Here is a 19406-nt window from a genome sequence, read left to right on the forward strand (position 1 = left end):
TCACGTGATAAAATAATTATAATCATTAACAAAATTACGGATAAGCATACATAGTATAACGAGGCGTGCAATTAGAATCCAAACTGTCTTGAATTTGAGTTTCGAGAACCATTTCTCATCTTCGCAGGACAATAGAGGTTACACAGTATAGGCCTAATACTGATAGTTTAATAAAGAATAGGTTTTGGTCTTAGTTTTTCCTGTTATTTTATCCATGTTGTCAAAGTTCAAGATACTTACAATCCGCCAATAACGAGATAATGTTTGTTTTTGTATGTGAACGCCGTATTGCTTGCTGATGACATACCAACAATGTCTGATTTAAACTCATAGTCGTGGATAAATTCTGAAAGATTCAAGCTAAAGTGTAAGAGAGCTTAACTTTGCTCAAATTATACACGGCCGAAATAAGAATTGTCTGCATTACCAACTGAAAATTAAACAAGCTAGAGTCTAAATTCACTGATTTCTGTTTGGTGCATAGCCGCGTGGAGCGTCATGAAAACAAGTGTGAAAGACCATTAAGCCTGTTTTCCATTTGGCGATTTTATTCACGCGGAAAGAAGCGTCTACTAGGTCTACTAGAAAAGGGTAGCGCGATATTTCCCTGCGAAAAGATTAGATAGACGTGACTAAATTCGCCTAGTAGAAAACAGGTTTTAAGCTCTGTTTACACTATCAAACTTTATGCGACAAAAATGTGATATGCCCATATATGGCCATTATGATATCATATCAATTATCACTACCATATTTGGGTATATCACTACCATATTTGAGCACATCACACTTTTTTTGTCGTCGTCAAACTAGTTTGATAGTGTAGACAGAGCTTTAGGCAAGAGAAGACTATAGACTGTACTTACTGTTTTCACAAAATTTTCCATAAAAATCTGTTGAACATACACAGGTGTATCCCAGTTCTGAACAGTCATTGACACACGAGCCTCCGTTGACGCATTTGTTCTTTGCTTTGCATGCCCCAAGGTAATTCTATAACCAATAAACAAATTCTAACATTTTTCTCCTCGAATGCTTTATCAGCATCCAAAGGAAATCGTAAGACAACATTATAAACCGCACAACAAACTTGGGGTTGGGCATTCAGTCATTTTAGTAAATTTTTTTCGGACTGGGAACCGGGGTTGAAATGTAGAAAGATAAAACTTCATTTTAAACTTACCCGAGTAAAATCTTTTCTCTTTCGTCGCATCTCATAAAACCAGACACCAGATACGGTCTCCATGTGTTCCGGTTCAGTGACGCTATCCCGATCAAACGTCGCGCACTTGTGCGTATCAGCAGCGTACGTAAACGCTAGGCAACGTGCGTCCTTTCGACAAAGCTGCATACACTCGTATTGCGTTGCCTTGTATTTGCCCAGTTTGTTTGACATTGCTGTGTTAGGGTGTCCGTAGAAGTGAGAAGGTGACGTTTGTGGAGGTTTAATATCACATTCCACATAGCCATCGCAACTAGTTAACAACAGAACGATAAATGTAATTATATTAACCATTTTGGGGGCAGCGCGCATCATGTCTGTTGAAAAGAAAGAGACGAAAAGAAAGAGACAAAATGGAAAAAATGGTGTATAACGTTTTCTGCAATTCGTGACTTAAAGCTCATCGATGGTTCCACCACTAGCGTTGGTAGTTCACTGTCTTTCGCAATGCGCTTCCAAACTATTTAATTTACCGTTATTTTATTCTATGAACAAAAACCATTAGAAACGTGCTTGGTAATATCATTATCTACCACCTATATACTTTACTTATAAATTATTAAACCTAACCATTGTTAAATATGCGTTTTAAAAACATTAATATTCAATTCATGACCATAAATATTTAAAAAAATGCGGTAAACATGACAACGGAATCAACATAAACAACAACATAATATCGTTGGTATTTCGCAATGTGTACTTCTAAACTATTTAAAATTATCATGATGCGGCCTATGTGACCACCACGTGACATGTGAAAGAACACAGAAGGACACAGAAGGCCCGTATTCATGCCACATAGTGATGATGTATTAAATCAAAAATGACATTATCATGTAACAATCACACCAATCTCTTGTGTAAACGCTGGCATCGTCTTAACTAACCACACCAGCTGATAAGTAGATTCCAAACTTGCGCCAGCGCCACATGGCATTTTATTAATAGCAATCACCTAATCTCTTGTGTATATGCTGGCATCGTCTCAACTAATCACACCAGCTAGTAAGTAGATTCCAAACGTACGCATGCGCCACATTTTTATGCAAATTATTCCAGGTAAGCATGCCATCAACAGCAATTAAATAATCACTAAACTCAGTTACAGCATTATTTCAATATATACTTTATTATATGACTAAAAACAAACGTGCTTGGTAATAATTATCTAACACCTTATACTTTAGTTAAATAAATTATTAAGCCTAACCATTGTTAATATGCATTTTACAAATATTAATAGTCAATATTTTTCATAAACATGACCATACATAATAAAACTAAAACATGCGGTAACATTTTTCACAATAATGTAAAAATGTAAAAAACAAAGCAAAAAAAAAAAAACGTCGTTAGACATGATACCACTCGTGTATTGGGTATAGAGGACGTACTTCATCCATGGTATAATCACGTTACGTCTATAATCACGTTACGTTATACATCTAAGTAGTAGACAACATGTAGAGCGACAGGGATATAGTCATACTATTCTAGTTCTATTTTGTCTATTTTCTGACCACTTTTTACCTTGATAAGACTTCTATAGATTTATACATATATATAAATATGGCAAGATTGAACAATATCGGTTAAAGGCAGAAACAAACCTTTTATTTATTACACATATTAACACATATTCCACTATAACTATCAATATACGCGGATTCTGAAAAAGGTACATTAGGTTACGTTCAAAATGAAATTATTTTAAAAATCCTGTAATTAAACCGCCACTGATTTTACTTATAACAATAATCAAACTAACACGATAAATTGTGTGCATTTATTTGGGGTTTTGTGTGAGATATGTTTATATACAGGGAAAAAACAATCCTCCTCAATACATTAATTCTACGTGTAGCGTTTAACTTTTTTTTTTATCATCTTGTAATTCGTTTTTGTACGACGAGACATGCGACGCATCTATTGAATCTATCCACTAGGCGAATTTGTTCGCGAGAATCCAACGTTTCGAGGAGAAAAAATCGTCTATAAAGCGTCATAGCTCATTTCCTGAGCTCTGATTGGTTGAGAAGTTTTCGCTTCGCAAAAAGTCAAAAAGTAGAAACAATTCGAACTAGTAAATTTCGCTGAAGCGAAAAATCAAAGGAACTTGAATTCGTCGCAGAAGTGAGTATGACATACAGAAATTCAAATACGCATGCGCATAGCATGACGCTTTCGATTCGCGCGAACAAATTCGACTAGTGGAAAATAGGCTTAACGGTCCTTCTGCACACGCTCATTTCCTTCTGGTTGACGCGTACGCGATACTCCCTCTCTCTCCCGGTTCCACAAAAGATTAAATCAGAGTCATAGGGCGCATGAGTTTATACTACAGTGTTTTAACCAAAACAAAAGACTTGTTACTTTTCTAATTAGTTACAGTTTTTAGTTTATTCATATATAAATAAGTTTATGTGCATGTTTTAGTTTAATAAGGCACAAGGCAGGAGAGCGGGACCTACAAATACACACCCATTGGTATATGTTGAAGTTTGAATTAGTTATGACACTAAAAACTTTTATTACAAACGTTTATTCGACTGGAAACATAAATTAATTAAAATTTAAAATGTCACCTTAAACTGGTTTTGAACTGAATCGGTTGATGTCTTATCGGTACGATGGTAGAAAAATAAAAAAGTAGTTTAGGATGTAGAAATAGGAAAAGTTTGTTAGTGCAAAAGTGTAGATTTTGAATGCGAGAAATGACTTGGATGGTACATTCCAACTAGAGTCCTATGTCAACACCTAGGCCTATACAACGTCGTGAGGTAATTTCCCGATTGATCGTAATCAAAACGGTACTGGGTATGGTCTACTAGCTAATAGATGAAGGAGGAAAATATAAAAGGTACGATGGTAGAAAAATAAAAAAGTAGTTTAGGATGTAGAAATAGGAAAAGTTTGTTAGTGCAAAAGTGTAGATTTTGAATGCGAGATCAAGGAGAATGTTAAGAAACTTGTTTTTCTGCAGTTTCTAAATTGTTCGCATAGTATAATGTCATTTAAGCATTTGTAACATAATATATGACGTCACAACTACCATATGACGTCATAGGTACGTCATATGGAAATTTAAATATGCTAATTAGAATGTTTAATATCACATTTATATCTACTCGTAATGCACTTAGGTGGTCGAAATCCAACCGTTAAGGAGATATGGGGCTTTAAAATAGCAAATGGCGGCCGTTTTGAATTTATGCTAATTAACCCATTTCCCGATGTCCGATTTTGGTAAACTTTGGATATGATGTTCATGTTCACCATATCAACCTTATAAAAAAACAAATCTGTTGCAATTTGTTCTAGGTTCAACCATATTTTTACTGGACTAGAACAGGAGATTCTTGTATTATAAGTTCTTTGGTGCAAGCTATAATTACTTCGCTCTGGGCATGCGCAATAGCGTGTCGGATTCCCAAACGCTGGGCAGTTGAGTTCCGGTGCCGGAATCCTAACCACGGCGTAAAACGAATGTGTATACCCAATAATTGCCGGCTAAATTGATATTGATAAAGCGCCACCAACTTAAATATTTCTTCTGAACTTCAGCTTTTTCTCTAAACATAATAAATACAGTAGGCCCCTACTATAATACCTCGAAAGAAATTCCCTTGGGCTTCTTTTCGAAAAGAAGCCCACCCCCTCCCGATATTTGGTCTCTGTAAAAGAAGCCTCTTTCGAATCAAGACGGCCCACATGGCTTCTTTTTTTGAGATAGACTATTTGAATGTAAAAGGAACATGGTGATTGATGCCTTAAATAACTATGATGCAGATATAATAAAATGTATGATCGAGATAACTATCGTAGGCCAACATTAATTTTACAGGTTAAAATTGTATTTTATCAAAAATAATAATATATATGTATGAATGACTTAATAAATCGAATCTGAATCTGAATATTGGCTTAAATTATGCAGTAACCGTCGCGAGAAAATTGAATAAAGCTTTGTTTTTCCTTTTTGGACGCAATGCGTACGACTAGCATGACAACGCAGCAAGCGAGTTGACCAATGGCAAGCGGCACACAGTTGGAATAGTCATCGAGTGTGATTGGTCAATTAAGAATGATTTGCGTTGCACTACGTCGTTCTTGCGTTGGACAAGCCTAAACAACGCAATATGAACGAAGAAAACAAAAACTAAATAGTGGCACATACATAATACTCTGTTACAACTTTCTTCTAAAATGCCCACGAACTAATAACAAGACCCAGTGGCGTAACGGCTATGAGCGCCCGCTGGACCCTAGGGGCCCCTGAGCAGTGCCCGGAGGAAAAAACAGCAGGAATTAAAATATGTCGAAAAAGGCTCAAAACGCACGAGGTCTCACATCGTTGGAGGCCACTTAGGCTTCCTAAACCAGGGGCCTCAGGGCTCTGTGTTACGCCGCAAGACAATTATCAACAATCAACAATAATTAATTATCTGTTTTCTATTAATGATGCACTATATATTTATACTTACTATACTTGCTTATTATCCATATACACATGAAAAAACGTATACACGTACAATTCAGAAACATGAAATACTAATAAAATATTGTTTAAGCATTGTGTTGGAATCGACTATGGTCATTTTGCTTTATGTTACACATCAGGCGAAGGAGCCCTGGTTAGCGTTTCGTCAACTTGTTTTCCAATCGTCGCCGTAAGCTCGTGCGCGATACTTTAGGTAATGCCAAAAAGTTAAAAAAATGAATTATTTAGGTAAATACCGAAAAGCTCGAAATAGTGAATTCTTGAGGGCGTGTGGCGCAGTGTGTTGGACGTTGGACTATTGATCGTGGGTTCGAATCCACAGCTCGTCACATTGCTTGAATTTGAGGCACAATACTTTATTTTGCCTCTCTCCACCCAGGTGTACAAATGGGTACCTGGTATAGGTCAACAAACTGCGCTGATTACTGGTTGCAACATTGGGAGTATGATCGTATTATTTAATACTCGTAGTAACTGGATATTGAAACTAAGGTAAATAATTGATTGTACTAATAGTATATATCTATTTATTGTTGACTATCAAGGCCCTACATAGCAATATTTACTACTATCAATATCAATATTTTACTCTATGAAACACGTACACCGTATTACAATTATTACTACTACGATATTTGTTTCATTGTAATTTAATTAATTGTTATTCATTGTAGGCCTACTACAAATATATATATAAATAAATAGTATAATTAATAGTAAACAACCAACCTAGATGCCTAAATTCAAAACTTCCATATTATGCAATTTAATGTATTGAATGTGCGATTATAGCAACATTACTCATTCTTCTGATAACTCGTACATTTAAAATCTTCAATATATTTTATGTGTGTACATGCATATGCATTAATTTAGTAATTACTATTTTTTTTCCTTTTACAATATCAACGTATATCAATGTTATGTATGTTTTGTAATAAGTGTTTAAGGGTAAACGACACACAAGTCAACTGCGCTATTTGTAACATGCCCGCCCACTCAATTTGTTCTCCAACATCTCAACCAAATAGACATATCCCAAACGATTTTTATTGCTATAAGTGTCTTAGTGAAATATTTCCTTTCAATCACATAATCGAGGAAGACGAATTCAAACACGAAGTAAATCAACTTAAAAATGATCACATCATAAATTTCTTAAAGCTCCAAAATTTAAAAATTAATCCATTTGAAATAAACAACGATACTGACTATGATAATGATACAACAAACTCCAACGAAAAATGTGAATACTATCTAAGCGATACATTCAATGCCAAAACAAGTAACATAGATAACAATCTAAGTATAATACATATGAATTCCCGCAGTCTAACTAAAAACATAAACTCTATAACAAATTATCTTCATACATTAAACCATAAATTCTCAATCATCGCCTTCAGTGAAACATGGTTTGACAATAATAATACTCCCCCTCCCCTCACTCATATCAATGGCTATACTACTGTACAATCAGATCGCCTGCACGGAAAAGGTGGAGGTGTTGCCTTTTACATTTCAAACGAATTAAATTATAAAGTTAGAAATGACATAAGCCTACCATCTAGCCCAACATATGAATCTCTTTTTATAGAAGTCGATACGAAACCAAAAAACAGTATAGTAGGCATTGTATATAGACCACCAAGTAGCTCCACCCATCCATTCCTTGATAACCTTTCCAAATCTATAGACACTCTAAATAAAGAAAACAAGTATTCATTTATTTGTGGTGACTTCAATCTCGATCTTATGAAGCACAATATACATGGTCCCACAAACGAATTTCTAAACATTATGTACTCAGCTTCCTTCTACCCCCTTATTGACAAGCCAACTAGAATCACAACTAAATCGTCTACCCTAATCGACAATATTTTTTCAAACGTCCTCGACCAACAAATCACCCCGGGCATCCTTTACAATGACATTACCGATCATTTTCCAGTTTTCCAAATACTAAAAAACTCCCACCAACCAAATAGTAAAAAACAAAACATCACAAAAGAAAATTACTATTCTAGGAAAATCAACGAAAAATCTATTGCATCATTGGGAGTCGATTTGATTTCCACAAATTGGAATGAGGTGTACCGTAGTGATTCTGCTAACGAATCATATGATATTTTTTTTGACAAATTTTCCTCACTATATAATACAAACCTGCCTATGACCAAAAAGAAAATTAACAATCGGAAACTAAACAAACCTTGGATTACAACAGGAATAATAAAATCAATTAAAACTCGAAATAAACTATATAAAAAATACATCAAATTACCTAATATAACTAATAAAACCAATTATGTTACATATCGAAACAAACTCACTAGATTGATCAAAGTATCTTGCAAACAGCATTTTGCTAACAAATTTAACAATTATAAAAGTAATATAAAAAAAACTTGGCAAACAATAAACAATATTCTTGGCAAAAACATCCACAAAAAAACCCCTAGTTTCTTCTTACATAATAACACTAAATTCACTGATCCTCTAGTCATTGCATCCAAATTTAACCATTACTTTGCAGAAATCGGCCCAAACCTCGCTTCTAATATTCATGCTCACTCTGGTAACTTTTCAAACTATCTTAAGAACCCAATTAAGAACTCGATCTTTTTCTCTCCTACATCTTGTAAAGAAATTCTTGAAATCACTTCCAAATTTAAAAACGGAAAAAGCCCCGGTCCTGATGACATCGATCCCAAAGTTATCAAAGATATTGCTCCTTTCATTATCAAACCCCTCTCCCATATTTTCAATCTTTCTTTGTCTTCTGGTACATTTCCGTCATCTCTTAAAACTGCCAAAGTCATTCCAATCTTCAAAAAGGACGATCCCCATTATTTTGCCAACTACCGTCCAATATCTTTATTATCTTGTTTTTCTAAAATTCTTGAACGGCTAATTTATAACAGACTCTACAACTTCCTCTCTTCTCACAACATTCTTCAAAGCAATCAATACGGCTTCAGGCCTAATCATTCTACTGAACTTGCACTTTTAGATACCCAAAACACAATTTCTTCCGCTCTGTCTAAAAACTACCACACCATTGGCTTATTTCTTGATCTGTCTAAGGCATTCGATGCAATTGACCATACAATCCTCCTATCAAAACTTAAATATTATGGCATCCGAGGCATACCACTTTCTCTTCTTACGAACTACCTGAATAATAGAACGCAATTTACTTCCTATAACTCCCACTTTTCTGAACTTCTTCCTGTTACATGCGGCGTTCCTCAAGGATCCATTCTGGGCCCCCTTCTCTTCTTAATCTATGTTAATGACTTAATTCATGCTTCAAACTCTTTTTCATATGTTCAATTTGCTGATGATACCAATATCTTCCTTTCCCATCCTGATTTCAACACTCTTACAAGAACCTTCAACAATGAAATCAGCAATGTTTCAAACTGGTTCAAACTAAATAAGTTATCCCTTAACATCAGTAAAACAAACTACATTCACTTCTCCACTAACAAAAAAACTAATAACAATCCGAATGCAAATATATACATCGATCACACCCCTATCAAACAAGTTGAAAGCACATCATTTCTTGGTGTTCAAATAGACAACAAATTAAACTGGAAGCTTCATATAGCTAAAATCTCCAATAATATCTCCAAAACCATTGGTGTACTAAATAAACTGAAATCTACATTACCTCCTAAAATCATCACTTCTTTGTACAACACACTCATCTTGCCTCACCTCTTCTATTGTAACACTGTCTGGGCAGCAACAGATTCAAAGCATCAAACTCTTTGTCCATGGCTTAGTACTGAAACAACTAAACTTGACAGACTATTCAAACTCCAAAAGAAGGCAGTCCGTATATGTACCCAATCAAATTATCTCTCTCATACTAAACCACTTTTCCATGATCTAAACACCCTAAATATCTTTGACATAAACAAATTACAGACAGCCCTTTTCATGTATCGACTTTCCAATAACACACTTCCTAATACCTTAAAAAGATTTTTTCAAAAAAATAACGAGCTTCACAAATATAATACCCGAAACTCAAACAAATACGTCCAATCTAACCTAAATCGAAACTCTTCCCGAAATTCAATTATCCACACAGGCCCCTTAATATGGAACTCCCTTAACAAGTCTTTATTTGATTATAGTTTCATCATATTTAAATCAAAATACAAAAAATACCTAATATCAAAATACAAACCAACTTAATATTTCACCTACATTTTGACCTATTTCAAACACCTCTTTTACCCTTATTTATTTGTTTGTTTGTCTTGTCTTCGTCCATCCTTTGTCTCTTGCGTAGTGTATGTACCGTCTGTAACCCCTGATTGTCTCTGTCTATGAACATTGATCCAAATTTTTTTATACAACTTTTTTCCTGGTGGAACCTGTCGTAAAGCTCTTTGAGCTTATTTGTGTTTTCTCCAGATACAATGCATCTATATTAACTTGATTCATATTTTGTCAACATATTTTGAAATTTGCTTTGTATAAATAAAATGAATGAATGAATGAATGAATCCCAAAAGAAATTGGGGTAATAATTTGCTTATAGAGACTTCGTGAAGCGTATAAAAGATCGAGGTATTATTAGGTAAAGCTGTAAAGTCCCCAATAATGAATTATTCATTAGGAAAGTCGAAAAGTTATGTTGAATTTGTTTCCAATAATATGGCTAAATTATTCAATGGGTAAAATTTCAAATACCAAAGCAGAGTCTTCTAAAATAGCAGTGACCGTTTTAAGCTCATTCTATATGCATGACTTGCATATGAGGCATACAACTACACCCATTGGTATATGTTGAAGCTTGGATTAGTTATGTCACCACTAACATTTCGTTGGTTCGACTGACCCAAAAAGTAATCCCCATCTCGCTCAAAAAATGTTATATCATAACATTCGTGTGATGGTATGGCTCCGTAAATTACGAACATACTTCCTTCTAATTTAAATATTGGTGATGACGTAGTATAGAGTTCAAAATCGTCATCAGCATCACGTGATTCCGTTCTGCTTGTGGTTATTATCATAAACACTTCTCCGCCAACCTGTAAATATAGAGAACATCTTCATTGACATAGTACATAATATAAAATATACAAATAATGAATGTTTTGAGTTTAATGGTACAAACAATGGCATGAGGTGAATGATTAAAGGTTATATTTCAACGAGGCGAAGCCGAGTTGATATATAATCAATCACCAAAATGCATTTATTTGTACCATTACACGAATATAAAATATTCATTATTTGTTTTATATAACATCTAAATAGATTCCTGTCATTTGAATCAAATTAAAACAGCAATACCAAATACGAAACTTCGACGGGCAACTGGAACTCATCTAGGCTAATTATGTTTTTACCAACGATTCCACGTCTTGTAGAGATGTTCCCATTAATTAATTAATGTGTCCTAGGTGAATACTCGCAGAATCATGTTTTGAGATATGGTGTACCTCAAGGGTCCATCGTAGGTCCATCTATCTTTACTATGTATGCGCAACCTATTGCAGATATCATTAGGCAATTTGAAGTAGCGTATCACATATATGCTGATGACATACAGCTTTACGTTAGCTTTGATTCAAAGTCGGAGGAGGATATCTCCGCCGCTAAGTTTAAACTTACCGAATGCATTACTGAAATACGTTCGTGGATGATGATCAACAAACTAAAGCTCAATGATTCAAAAACTGAGTTTTTCGTGATTTCATCTAATAGGCATGTTAAGGCTATACCCCAACTTGATTTGAAAATCGGTGAATCTATAATCACCCCATCCAGTAAGATTAAAAATCTTGGTATCATGCTTGATAACCAACTCTCTATGAAAAGTCATGTTAGTACATTGCGTAGTAGGGTAAACTTCCATCTTCGTAATTTGAGTAGGATTCGGTGTTTCATAGACCGCTCTACTTGTACACATGCAGTAAGATCTTTAATTCTTTCCCGACTGGACTATGGCAACTCTTTGCTCGGTGGATTGGCTGTTTCAGACGTCCGACGTTTGCAAACACTGCAAAATAGCGCTGCACGTCTTATTTTTCAAGCTAGCAAGCGCACCACTGCGTCTCCTCTCATTGGGGAGCTGCATTGGTTGCCTGTCCAGCAGAGAATTGAATTCAAGATCTTAGTGCATGTGTACAACTGTCTGTATGGCTCAGCACCTGGTTATTTACAGGACCTTATAAACAAACACCATTCTGGTCGGCATGGACTTCGATCTACCCAAGACCATACCCGTCTTGCCATCCCCAAGACCAAGAGGTCGTTTGGCGATAAGTGTTTTTCTGTCATCGGTCCTAGATTGTGGAATAACTTACCATCTTATATTCGTGAAGCCATAAATGTGCAATATTTCAAGAAAATGTTAAAAACCTATCTCTTTCCTAAATAATGTTTATGATATTACGGTAACTTTTTGTTTAGGCCCTCATAGTTTTTATATTTATATATTTTTGTATTTTCATTCTATTTTCTATTTTTTGTATTTTGTAAGTTTTGTTGAGTATATTGTATTTTCTATTGTACAGCGCTTTGGTCACTTGGAAAAGCGCTATATAAATCCAAAATTAAATAAATTAAATATAAATAAATAATAAAAATCCTACAAACGATATAAAGCTAATTTAAATGCTTTTTTGATCTAAATTAGTAGGGTGTCTAGAAAACTCAGATCTAGAAAACTCAGATCTCAGATATATCTGAGATATGAGTTTTCTAGATCTAGAAAACTCAGATATCTGACTTTTCTAGATCTAGAAAACTCAGATATCTGACTTTTCTAGATCTAGAAAACTCAGATATATCTGAGATCTGAGTTTTCCAGACACCCAAATTAGTACATACATATCTCCCAAAATGTACTTCCAATAGGTGGCGCTGTTGTATTTCAAAAGCAATAGTATAAAAAAAAACACCGCTAAAAGTACTATTAAACGATCGTTGAATAGTGCGTACTATTTATTTAAGTGTTATATAATACATAATACATATTTAGAAAAAACTACAAAAAGTCACAAAGATCACTAATCAGAGAAAGTAACATGTTTTAAACTTTGTTTACGTTAGAATGATTATATTGAACGATTTTATTCGGTCAATTTTTCAATTTCCAGATAAAAAGTAGTGTATTTCAATTTATTTGGTCATGTAATTTTGTATTAGTGTGAAAATGAGGAGGCTGATTCACAGGGGTGGTACTTACTTTAAAAATGATAGATTTCGTGGGACAATGTTCCACAGGAATACGTTGATGAATTTTAAATTCTTCAGACATCTTTTCCCATCTATACACTATTATAGTATGTGCACATTCAAAGGGATTCACAGCTATTAAGTAAGTATCGCCATCATTTGTGAATGTCTCGATTCCAATTGGCCAAAAAGCGTCCGATTCGTCTAGTGATCGTTAAAAAAGGTGATAAAAGCACTAGAGTGATGATTACGGTAGTATGCAGGATAGCTAGGCCTAAAGTACTGTATAATTAATCCTAACTAACAACATTTTAAAGTATACATACTACTACAGCAATATTGAATGTCATCAATTGCAATGCCACCAGTGCCGTCACTCCCTTTACTTGCTTCAAACACAATGTAGTTGTCTCCATCATCAGTTTTCTCAAATTGTACTACAGCATTACGCCATGTATCTGATTGGTTACCACTTCTTGTCCATAACAGTTCGTCTTCCAAGTTCGACGATCTGTAAACGTTGAGTGTTCCAATAGTAGCTCCGTACATGTGGTAAAAGAATGATAACGATACACGTTGGCCTGGTGGTAGCAATAGACTTCTTAGGCGGGCTGGCCTTTCATTACCGGTACTTACAGAATAATAATCATCTATATGTATGCAAACAACTTTTATTTATTATTTATATCTATGATTTTTTGGTTTTTCAGCAATCTTAGTCTAATATTCAAATGTATATCAATAACACACCCACTACAGTGGTGGATCCAGAGGGGCCGCATCCTCCGCACGCCCCGCCCCCTATAAATCTGGAAAAAAATTATCTCACCAAAAAAAAAACAAAAAAACGTAAGAGTAAATGACTTTCAGTTTTGATTAAAACACATTGTTTCAGCGCCGTGCTAATTTACTTTTCATTAGAGGTCATCATTGCCGTTGCGGTATGACGGATCCAAAAAAAAAAAAGGGGGGGGGGGGGGGGGTTGGGAAAGGCTCAGCAAAAAAAAAAACACTTTTAATTGCCACCGCCAGACAACTGCGTATGCCTACCTATTGTTTAGATGGCTGGCAGTTAGCAAACATTAAGTGTATATACGTCAAAAATGGAACGCCGTGGTTACCTACAGTATGTGTGGCTAGTATATAGTGTATCATCATCATAGAGGATATGTTGATAATAATATATAATAGTACACTACTGTGGTAATTGTGTACTGTAGTTTACATTATAGCAACCGATTTTGTTTTCTAGGCCACCCACCGATATTTACTCAACTGTATCAATACCTATTTATATTGATATATTTATTTCCTCAACAAATTGATGTAAATAAATATTGAGCTATAATAAGCATTACATTTTGTGTTTTTTTCGGGGCTTCACCTAGACGTACGTTCGCATTGAACGGAACGCAATCAAAACAAAATACTGAGTGAATGAAATTGGCAATAAAATGTAATGGTCCTTTAGTCACGTGTGTTTATTGGAGGGAAAAAGTATGATCGTTTCGCTCATTGGTGGCATGCTACATGATAGTGCCTTTTCCTGCAATTGTGTCTGGCATAATCTGGCATAATTTTTTGCTGCCATCTAGCTAATTTAATTTCGATCGCTGGCCACACTGATCTAGAGGTGTTATGTTTTCAAAATCGCCAAAACTCAGCCCCAACCATGGTGGGGCTGAGATGGTGACGTGTAGATTCCCCGCGCGACCACCACCCCCACCTCTTTCACAAAATCCTGGGTTCGCCCCTGCCACTATGAACCTATATAAACTTACTTGTATTCCCTGAATGGCCATTTGCTGGTCCAGTGTTTGTTGGCGTAGAATCATATCTCCGTTTCCAATTATATTCTTGAGTCCAACCATTAAAACCAGTCTCGAAATCTGTTGTTGCTGCTAAAACAATAACAATACTTTTTCGTTAAAAAATGAAATGATAGGTTAATGTGAATCTGATCCTTTATTCGATTCCGACTACTGCTCCTATATTAGAGTTGTTTTATTGTTGTATCTTTGTACTGTCCTTGTTTTTTTGGGGGGACAAGTTCTTGGCACAATATATCAGAAAAACTACTTGATTTTTCAGTCCATGTTAAAACAATACAGACGGCGTGCTAAGTCAGATTTTAATATTATAACATTCGTTTTTGTGACGTCACTAATGTATCAATTCAAGACGATAATTAACTTTATAATATGTATCATGCGAAGAAAGCAAGTATACTTTAGTATACTTTTGACTATTCCTCTGATTACTAAACAATTTATTCAGTGGTCTGAGTTTTCTAATAGCAGAATTAAACTAGAAACTAGATATCTGAGTTTTCTAGAAACTCAGATATGATTTTTATACATTCTTTTTTATTTTGTTAATATGTACTGTAGTAAAAAAAGTACTGTAATTCCATAATCTTTATAAAATATATAACAACATTTTAAAGATACATACTATAACACTTAATACGATCAATTGCAATATCACCAGTATCGGAACTCCCTTTAATTGCTTCAAACACAATGTAGTTGTCTCCATCACCATTGTGTGTAAATTGTATTGGACGAGAAGAATACCATCTATTTCCTTGGTTACCACTTCTTGTCCATAACCGTTGGTCTCCCCGGTTTGACGTTCTGTAAACGTTGAGAGTTCCAATAGTAGCTCCGTACATGTGATAGTAGAAATAAAAAGATATCTGCTGCCCTGGTGGTGGTGATAACAATGGACTTCTTAGTCGAGCTGACATCCCAGTTGTGTGCGATGATGTTTCAATATAAACATAATAATCACCTATGTATGTTGGAAATAAACAAAAGGGTCCTTTGAAATGTAGTACAATATTTTACTATATATAAAAAATAGAATTATCAATAACTCCAATCCATACTAGCACCTACGAACTTAGCTGTACCTGAACCAGCGTTTGTTGGTCCAGTGTTTGTTGATGGCGTTGCACCTTTCATCCGTGTCCAATCAAAGTCATCATTAGCCCAGCCATCAAAACCTGTCTGGAAATCTGTTTTAACTAAGAAAAACGGTACTAAATAAACAGAAATTGGACAAAAACTCAGTAAAAACAGTACAGAAATGACAATCCTCTATGTAGGCCTATGTAGAAATAAACAAAATAAACAATATAGAATTTAAGTTATATGATGCTTTTTTTTTGCCGAAACGTAAAGTCCCATTCCCTACGTTTTTAAAATCTAATTCACAATCTACATTTAATGTAAAAATAAATTCTATATGGTCCTTAATTTTTTTCGTTTTTTAACGGTTAAATGTGAAAAATAAGTCGATTCTAATATTAAATTTTAGCGATGTTTACCGGCTAGGCCTACAAAACAAGCCTAGCTAGGCTAGGCCCAAAGACCGTCCACGAAAAGACATTCACGGCGAGATACCTAGGTAGAGCATTGTTTCTCTCTTTTTATCATAATTTACCATAAAACGTATACATTTAAGACACGAAATGACCTGGTTTAATGCTTGTTTTTAAAGTAATATGTAGGCCTATGCATTATTTTTACAAAACGTCACAAATTGTAGGCAATGGGCCTTTAAAAATATTTTACTGTATTAAAATAGAATTACTAGTTTTAGTATATTCATTAGATCTCAACGAACCGGAAGGATGGATCACTATAATACATTTCTATAATAATCTCAAACCTGTACGCACCTATTGATGACGTATCCACATTTTCTTGAGTCCATTCATCAAAGCCATTATTGAAATCTGTATTAACTATAAAAAAACATATCCTGTATTTGAATCGATACATTAGCACTTTTCACTTCTAACGTATGATACCTTGCCTCGCGTAAGCATCCATATTTCGTCTATTGGTATAATTACCAAATGCGCAACACCACTAACCATCACCTTCCGCTATACATACAAACATTCACAAATTATAGAGATAAGCTAGATATTTGGTCATCGTAAATGAGGTACATTACAATAAGGTAACTGAAAGGAAATAAAATTTTAAAACTTTATATCACTTACAGTTTTCTTTTATTTTCCAAACCTCTGGAGCTGCTGCTGCTGTTCCGTTTAAAGTTGCTATTGCTGCGTACATTATACCATCGACTGAGAATAGTTTACCACTCAGAGACCCATGACTTGGTAGCTGAACGTACTCCACGAAAAGGTTACTGGTAAAATTCCATTTATACACCGTTGAGTTCACTTCGTATGATGTTCCGTTAGTCACAAGTAAATAATGATTTGTAGTCAATTCTAAATACGATGCATCACATGCACCATGTGTTGCCATCGCTTGATGTAGTTCGAAAAAACCTAAAACAAATAAAATTTGAGAAATTAAAGGAGTGTGTGAAGATGGATGTTTCAGAATAAGTTGGACAGAAAGACGAAAAAGTGAATTGCAGAGAAAACATCATACAGCAAGTAAGAATCAAGAAATCGAGACCGACAGGACAATCAATTAATCAACCTCAATCAATCAATATCAATTAATCAATATTAATCAATACCAATCAATATAAATCAATCAATATCAATCAATACCAATCAATCAATCAATACCAATCAATATCAATCAATATTAATCAATACCAATCAATCAATACCAATCAATCAATACCAATCAATCAATATGCAATAACAATTAGAGTATACTTACCTGTCTGTGCGTTAAATGTGTAGACGTAAACTATTCTGCTGTCTGCAACAAACAAAATGTAGAGTTTTCCATTTATTTTTAAATTCTCAACTTTTTGTACATCGCTTGTTCCAGTCAAATCTTGGTAATGTTCATACAGTTTATTTGTATTGTTGTATCTGTATATTGGAGTTCCACAAGCACCGTCACTAAAATGAAAAAAAATAAAAATACAAATGTTTCCAGACCGTTCCCTTATAATGTAAGGACGTCTAGACAACGCAAGCGAGTTGACCAATGGCAAACCAATGTTTGAACAATCCATCGCTTGTGATTGGTCAAATCAATTACGTTGCGCCTACGTCTTTGTGTTGGACGCAAATGGTAAACAAGGCGTTTGAATGATTTTACGTAATATAATAATTATAATCATTAACAAAATTACGGATAAGCATACATAGTATAACGAGGCGTGCAATTAGAATCCAAACTGTCTTGAATTTGAGTTTCGAGAACCATTTCTCATCTTCGCAGGACAATAGAGGTTCCACAGTATAGGCCTAATACTGATAGTTTAATAAAGAATAGGTTTTGGTCTTAGTTTTTCCTGTTATTTTATCCATGTTGTCCGAGTTCAAGATACTTACAATCCGCCAATCACGAGATAATGTTTGTTTTTGTATGTGAACGCCGTATTGCTTGCTGATGACATACCAACAATGTTTGATTTAAACTCATAGTCATGGATAAATTCTGAAAGATTCAAGCTAAAGTGTCAGAGAGCTTAACTTTGCTCAAATTATACACGGCCGAAATAAGAATACTACTAGGTCTACTAGAAAAGGGTAGCGCGATATTTCCCTGCGAAAAGATTAGATAGACGTTAATAAATTCGTGATTGTGATATGCCCATATATGGCCATTATGATATCATATCACTACCATATTTGGGTATATCACTACCACACTTTTATTTGTCAAACTAGTTTGATAGTGTAGACAGAGCTTTAGGCAAGTGAAGACTATAGACTGTACTTACTGTTTTCACAAAATTTTCCGTAAATATATGTTGGACATACACAGGTGTATCCCAGTTCTGAACAGTCATTGACACACGAGCCTCCGTTAACGCATTTGTTCTTTGCTTGGCATGCCCCAAGGTAATTCTGTAACCAATAAACAAATTTTAACATTTTCGCCTCACATGCTTTATCAGCATCCCAAGGAAATCGTAAGACAAAATTATAAACCGCACTACAAACTTTAAAAACATGGGGTTGGGCATCCATTCATTTTAGTAATTTTTTTCGGACTGGGAACCGGGGTTGAAAGGTAGAAAGATAAAACTTCATTTTAAACTTACCCGAGTAAAATCTTTTCTTTTTCGTCGCATGTCATAGAACCAGACACCAGATACCGTCTCCATGTATTGCGGTCCAGTGACGCTATCCCGATCAAACGTCGCGCACTCTTGCGTATCAGCAGCGTACGTAAAAGCTAGGCAACGTGCGTCCTTTCGACAAAGCTGCATACACTCGTATTGCGTTGCATTGTATTTGCCCAGTTCGTTTGACATTGCTGTGTTAGCGTGTCCGTAGAATTGAGAAGGTGACGTTTCTGGTGGCTTGATATCACATTCCACATACCCATCACAACTACTAGTTAACGTCAAAGCTGTGATACACGTGATCGTTGTAATAATTTTGGCGCGCATCCTCAAGTTTCTTTACTATTTTCATTCGTCTTGAAAATCGTTAAATGGGTAGAAATCTACACTACTTCGTTAGCGGTTAACATTCAAACTTTCGCAATGTCAATACTTCCAAACTCTTTT

At 35.0% G+C, this 19406-nt stretch overlaps 5 protein-coding genes across 5 annotated transcripts in view; 2 read left to right on the top strand and 3 right to left on the bottom strand.

Annotated features, from left to right (window-relative positions):
* LOC144835339 (MAM and LDL-receptor class A domain-containing protein 1-like) overlaps window positions 1–2162 on the bottom strand; it is a 43543-nt gene extending 41381 nt beyond the window's left edge. Inside the window, exons 1-4 of the mRNA XM_078690425.1 lie at window positions 2113–2162; window positions 1184–1475; window positions 867–993; window positions 241–346 (exon numbers count right to left, since the gene is read on the bottom strand). Of these exons, the coding sequence (XP_078546551.1) occupies window positions 241–346; window positions 867–993; window positions 1184–1475; window positions 2113–2162 (575 nt within the window). The remainder of the gene's footprint in view (window positions 1–240; window positions 347–866; window positions 994–1183; window positions 1476–2112) is intronic.
* Window positions 1–19406, top strand: part of LOC144835889 (ATP-dependent translocase ABCB1-like) — a 172470-nt gene that overhangs the window by 92425 nt on the left and 60639 nt on the right. The window lies entirely within an intron of this gene.
* LOC144835343 (uncharacterized) overlaps window positions 1–19406 on the bottom strand; it is a 58038-nt gene that overhangs the window by 18684 nt on the left and 19948 nt on the right. The gene's annotated exons all lie outside the window — the stretch shown is intronic.
* On the top strand, window positions 11233–12138 carry LOC144835341 (uncharacterized). The gene has a single exon (XM_078690426.1). The coding sequence runs from the start codon at window positions 11233–11235 to the stop codon at window positions 12136–12138; it is 906 nt and encodes a 301-aa protein (XP_078546552.1).
* Window positions 12877–19286, bottom strand: LOC144835342 (uncharacterized). The gene is made up of 11 exons (XM_078690427.1): window positions 18936–19286; window positions 18612–18738; window positions 18220–18325; window positions 17594–17781; window positions 16954–17247; window positions 16624–16689; window positions 15853–15966; window positions 15393–15731; window positions 14720–14836; window positions 13265–13588; window positions 12877–13142 (listed from the first exon to the last, which is right to left on the bottom strand). Exons 1-11 carry the CDS (start codon window positions 19284–19286, stop codon window positions 12877–12879), a joined length of 2292 nt encoding a protein of 763 aa, XP_078546553.1.

The sequence above is a fragment of the Antedon bifida genome, chromosome 2 (genome assembly GCF_963402885.1).
Source record: "Antedon bifida chromosome 2, ecAntBifi1.1, whole genome shotgun sequence".
Classification (NCBI taxonomy): domain Eukaryota; kingdom Metazoa; phylum Echinodermata; class Crinoidea; order Comatulida; family Antedonidae; genus Antedon; species Antedon bifida.

Excerpts from the sequence above, each read along its gene's own strand:
- LOC144835341 (XM_078690426.1), top strand. The coding sequence starts at position 11,233 with ATGTATGCGCAACCTATTGCAGATATCATTAGGCAATTTGAAGTAGCG.
- LOC144835342 (XM_078690427.1), bottom strand. The coding sequence starts at position 19,286 with ATGCGCGCCAAAATTATTACAACGATCACGTGTATCACAGCTTTGACG. Across the intron at positions 17,248-17,593 it reads CACATTTAACGCACAGACAG|GTTTTTTCGAACTACATCAA; the intron begins GTAAGTATACTC and ends TATTTGTTTTAG. Across the intron at positions 16,690-16,953 it reads TTGGAAAATAAAAGAAAACT|TTAATACAGATTTCAATAAT; the intron begins GTAAGTGATATA and ends GTTTTTTTATAG.